Source organism: Penaeus japonicus, unplaced genomic scaffold (genome assembly GCF_977035675.1).
Source record: "Penaeus japonicus unplaced genomic scaffold, GWHDUDI00000001_assembly GWHDUDI00000024, whole genome shotgun sequence".
NCBI classification, from domain to species: domain Eukaryota; kingdom Metazoa; phylum Arthropoda; class Malacostraca; order Decapoda; family Penaeidae; genus Penaeus; species Penaeus japonicus.
In genome coordinates, this window is record NW_028234426.1 from 100,072 (window position 1) to 106,433 (window position 6,362).

General features: G+C 45.1%; 1 protein-coding gene across 1 annotated transcript in view; it reads left to right on the forward strand.

Annotated features, from left to right (window-relative positions):
* The window catches only part of LOC147469007 (uncharacterized), a 31,449-nt gene extending 25,173 nt beyond the window's left edge, over positions 1-6,276 (forward strand). The window contains exons 3-8 of the mRNA XM_086551219.1: positions 20-2,591; positions 2,738-3,015; positions 3,565-3,660; positions 5,163-5,568; positions 5,634-5,844; positions 5,989-6,276. Coding sequence (XP_086407345.1) covers positions 20-2,591; positions 2,738-3,015; positions 3,565-3,660; positions 5,163-5,568; positions 5,634-5,844; positions 5,989-6,276 — 3,851 coding nt within the window. The remainder of the gene's footprint in view (positions 1-19; positions 2,592-2,737; positions 3,016-3,564; positions 3,661-5,162; positions 5,569-5,633; positions 5,845-5,988) is intronic.
* The last annotated feature ends 86 nt before the right edge of the window (positions 6,277-6,362 follow it).

Below are 6,362 nucleotides of genomic sequence, written 5' to 3' on the forward strand. Positions count from 1 at the left end.
GCCTCCACACAACGACTAGAGAACAAAGACGCAGAGCCTCCAACCACGACAACAACAGAGCCTCCAACCACGACAACAACAGAGCCTCCAACCACAACAACAACAGAGCCTCCAACCACAACAACAACAGAGCCTCCAACCACAACGACAACAACAGAGCCTCCAACCACGACAACAACAGAGCCTCCAACCACGACGACAACAACAGAGCCTCCAACCACGACAACAACAGAGCCTCCAACCACAACAACAGAGCCTCCAACCACAACAACAGAGCCTCCAACCACAACAACAACAGAGCCTCCAACCACAACGACAACAACAGAGCCTCCAACCACAACAACAACAACAGAGCCTCCAACCACAACGACAACAGAACCTCCAACCACAACAACAACAGAGCCTCCAACCACGACGACAACAACAGAACCTCCAACCACGACGACAACAACAGAGCCTCCAACCACGACGACAACAACAGAACCTCCAACCACGACGACAACAACAGAACCTCCAACCACGACGACAACAACAGAACCTCCAACCACGACGACAACAACAGAGCCTCCAACCACGACAACAACAGAGCCTCCAACCACAACGACAACAACAGAGCCTCCAACCACGACGACAACAACAGAGCCTCCAACCACGACGACAACAACAGAGCCTCCAACCACGACGACAACAACAGAACCTCCAACCACGACAACAACAGAACCTCCAACCACGACGACAACAACAGAACCTCCAACCACGACGACAACAACAGAGCCTCCAACCACGACGACAACAACAGAGCCTCCAACCACGACGACAACAACAGAGCCTCCAACCACGACAACAACAGAACCTCCAACCACAACGACAACAACAGAGCCTCCAACCACGACGACAACAACAGAGCCTCCAACCACGACGACAACAACAGAGCCTCCAACCACGACAACAACAGAGCCTCCAACCACGACGACAACAACAGAGCCTCCAACCACGACGACAACAACAGAGCCTCCAACCACGACAACAACAGAGCCTCCAACCACGACAACAACAGAGCCTCCAACCACGACGACAACAACAGAGCCTCCAACCACGACGACAACAACAGAGCCTCCAACCACGACAACAACAGAGCCTCCAACCACAACGACAACAACAGCGCCACCCACCACGACAACAACAGAGCCTCCAACCACGACGACAACAACAGAGCCTCCAACCACGACGACAACAACAGAGCCTCCAACCACAACGACAACAACAGAGCCTCCAACCACGACGACAACAACAGAGCCTCCAACCACGACGACAACAACAGAGCCTCCAACCACAACGACAACAACAGAGCCTCCAACCACGACGACAACAACAGAGCCTCCAACCACGACGACAACAACAGAGCCTCCAACCACGACGACAACAACAGAGCCTCCAACCACAACGACAACAACAGAGCCTCCAACCACGACGACAACAACAGAGCCTCCAACCACGACGACAACAACAGAGCCTCCAACCACGACGACAACAACAGAGCCTCCAACCACGACGACAACAACAGAGCCTCCAACCACGACGACAACAACAGAGCCTCCAACCACGACGACAACAACAGAGCCTCCAACCACGACGACAACAACAGAGCCTCCAACCACAACGACAACAACAGAGCCTCCAACCACAACGACAACAACAGAGCCTCCAACCACGACAACAACAGAGCCTCCAACCACAACGACAACAACAGAGCCTCCAACCACGACGACAACAACAGAGCCTCCAACCACAACGACAACAACAGAGCCTCCAACCACGACGACAACAACAGAGCCTCCAACCACGACGACAACAACAGAGCCTCCAACAACAGAACCTCCAACCACGACAACAACAGAGCCTCCAACCACGACGACAACAACAGAGCCTCCAACCACGACAACAACAGAGCCTCCAACCACGACGACAACAACAGAGCCTCCAACCACGACGACAACAACAGAGCCTCCAACCACGACGACAACAACAGAGCCTCCAACCACGACGACAACAACAGAGCCTCCAACGACAACAACAGAGCCTCCAACCACGACGACAACAACAGAGCCTCCAACCACAACGACAACAGAACCTCCAACCACAACAACAACAGAACCTCCAACCACGACAACAACAGAGCCTCCAACCACAACGACAACAGAACCTCCAACCACGACAACAACAGAGCCTCCAACCACGACGACAACAACAGAACCTCCAACCACGACGACAACAACAGAACCTCCAACCACGACGACAACAACAGAGCCTCCAACCACGACAACAACAGAGCCTCCAACCACGACAACAACAGAGCCTCCAACAACGACCAACAACCACATGCGCTCCAACCACAACGACAACGAGCCTCCAACCACAGACAACAACAGAGCCTCCAACACGACGACACAACAGAAACCTCCAACACGAACAACAACAGAGCCATCCCAACCAGAAGGACACAACAACAGAGCCTCCAACCACAACAACAACAGAGCCTCCAGAACCACGCGACAACAACAGAGAGCCTCCAACCCAACCACAACAACAGAGCCTCCAACCACAACGACAACAACAGAGCCTCCAACCACGACGAACACAACAAGCCAGGAGCCTCAACCTCGAAGGACGACGGACGACAACTACAAGCTCCAACCACAACGACAACATCAAGCTCCAACCACATCGACAACAACAGAGCCTCCAACACACGACGACAAACAACAGAGCCTCCAACCACGAACGAACAACAACAGAGAACTCCAACCACGACGGTACAACAACAGAGCCTCCAAACCGACGAGACGACAACAACAGAGAACTCCAACCACGAGACAACAAACAACAGAGCCTCCAACCACGACGGGACAACAACTAGAGCCTCCAAACCACAACGACAACAACAGAACCTCCAACCACCGACGACAACAACCAGAGCCTCCCAACCACAACGACAACTACAGAGCCTCCAACCACGTACGACAACAACAGAGCCTCCAACCACGGGACGACAACAACAGAACCTCCAACCACAACGACGACATCAACAGAGCCTCCAACCCGACAACGACAACAACAGAGCCTCCAACCCACGACACCTACATACAACACAGAGCCACCCAACCAGCAAACGACAACAACGAGAGCCTTTCCCCCAACCACAACGACAACAACATAGAGCCTCTCACACCACAACGACAACAACAGAACCTCAACCACGACAACATCCGAGCCACCACCACGACGACAACAACAGAACCTCCCAACCACGACGACAACACAGAGCCTCCAACCACGACGACAACAACAGAGCCTCCAACCACGACGACGAACAACAGAGCCTCCAACCACGCTCCGACAACAACAACAGAGCCTCCAACCACGACGACAACAGACAGAACAGCACTACCAACCACGGACGTATCAACAAGCAGCAGAAAGCCTCACAACCACGACGAACAACACAGAACAGAGCCTCCAACCACGACGACAACAACAGAGCCTCCAACCACGCAACAACAACAGAGCCTCCAACCCAAGTACGACAACAGACACAGAAGCGCTCCAACCACAAGCGACAACAACAACGTGAGCCTCCAACCGCGACAACAACAGAGCCAGGTAGAAGGAGAACCAGAAGAGTGAACATTGGTATCATACAGGAAGTTCATCTTTAAGCATGGAATGAATAACAGTAAAGAGTTAACTTAGTCATCAGTGCAATAAAAAACATTCGATTATCTACATTATAATTCCTTTCCATTTTGATACCTTGATACTGTTTATACTTAAAAAAAAGAAAAAAAGAAAAAGAAAAGAAATATATATACATACATACGTACATATATCTATCTATCTATCTATCTATCTATCTATAAATATATATATATATATATACATACATACATATATATCTATATATCTATCTATCTATCTATCTATCTATCTATCTATATATATATATATATATATATATATATATATATATATATATACATATATACATAGATACATATATATACATATAGAGAGATATATATATATATATATATAGATATATATGTATATATATATATATATATGTATATATATTATATATAATATATATATATATATATATATATATAAAGTATATATATATATATATATATATATATATATATATATATATATATATATATATATATATATATATATATATATATATATATATGCATACACACACAACACACACACACACACACACACACACATATATATAAATATATATATATATATATATATTTATATATATATATATATATATATATATATATATATATTATCTTAAGAAAAACGAATTTCATTGCAATAACACTAATGGCAGTAATAATTATAGTATGCACGATAATTACAATAATTGTAGTATTATTTGTAATGATGATAAAATAATACTATTACTAATAAAATATCAATGATACTAATGGTAACAGTATTAACATTACTGATAATGATACTAATAATAACGAAATAACAGATAATAGTTATGATAATAGTTATGATAATAATAACTATCCAGAAAATGAAAAAAATCAAGATAGAAATAGGATAATTAGGTTGATAATCACAATAATTATTATAAAAATAGCAGTAATGGTAACAATGATGATAATGATAAAGATGTGAAAGATTACAAAAAATATTATGATAAAGATAATGATGGTAAAGATAAGGATAAAACTTGTAACAATAATAACAAAAGAAATAATAATAATAATGATAGAAATGATAGTAATAGCAACAACAATCAAATTCATTGCATCAATAAACTGATACATAATAATAACAATAATAAATATAAGATAATGGTGATCATATAAGTGATGATAACGATAGTGACAGGAATAACACCTAAAATAATTAAAGTAACTACATAACACCTAAAATAACTAAAATAACAACAGAGCCTCCAATCACAACGACAACAGAGCCTCCAACCATAACGACAACAGAGCCTCCAACCACAACGACAACAGAACCTCCACCCACAACAACAGAGCCTTTAACTACAACAACAGAGCCTCCAACTACAGCTACAACAGATAATCCAACCACAACAACAGAGCCTCCATCTACAACAACAGAGCCTCCAACAACAACAGAACCTCCGACAGTAACAGAGCCTCTAACCACAACAGCAGAGCCTCGAACTACGACAGAACTTCCAAATACAACGACAGAACCTCCGACAACAACAGAGCCTTCAACCACAACAGAGCCTCCAACAAAAGCAACAGAGCCTCCAATGACAACAACTGAGTCTCCAACTACAACAATAGAGCCTTCAACCACAATGTCAGCAGGGCCTCCGACAACAACAGAGCCTCCAACTACAACAGAACCTCTAGTTACAACAACAGAGACTCCAACCACAACACAGCTTCCGACAACGACAACAGAATCTCCAACCACAACGACAACAGAGTCTCCAAATACAGCAACAGAACCTAAAAGGGCAACAACAACAGAGCTTCCAACTACAACGACAGAGCCTCCAACTACAACAACAGAACCTCCAGCTACAACAACAGAGACTCCAACCACAACGACAACAGAGCCTCCGACAACAAAAGAGCATCCAACTACAACAACAACAATGTCAACAGAGCTTCCAACCACAACAATTACAACAGAGCCTCCAGCTACAACAACAGAGCCTCCAACCACAACGACAACAGAGCCTCCAGCTACAACAACAGAGACTCCAACCACAACGACAACAGAGCCTCCGACAACAAAAGAGCATCCAACTACAACAACAACAATGTCAACAGAGCTTCCAACCACAACAATTACAACAGAGCCTCCAGCTACAACAACAGAGCCTCCAACGACAACAGAGCCTCCAGCTACAACAACAGAGCCTCCAACCACAACGACAACAGAGCCTCCGACAACAACAGAGCATCCAACTACAACAACAACAATGTCAACAAAGCTTCCAACCACAACAATTACAACAGAACCTCCAGCTACAACAACAGAGCCTCCAACTACAACGACAACAGAGCCTCCAACCACAACGACAACAGAGCCTCCGACAACAACAGAGCATCCAACTACAACAGCAACTTCAACAGAGCTTCCAACCACAACAACGACAACAGAGCCTCCAGCTACAAGAGAGTCTCCAACAATACCAACGACGACAGGACCTCCAATAATAACACTAGTAACAACAACAGAGCCTCCAACTAAAACAACTACAGCCTCTATAACAGAACCCCCGTCAGAACCCCCGTCAGAACCACTCCGAGACTCGCCAAGTCGTCTGGGATTCCGAG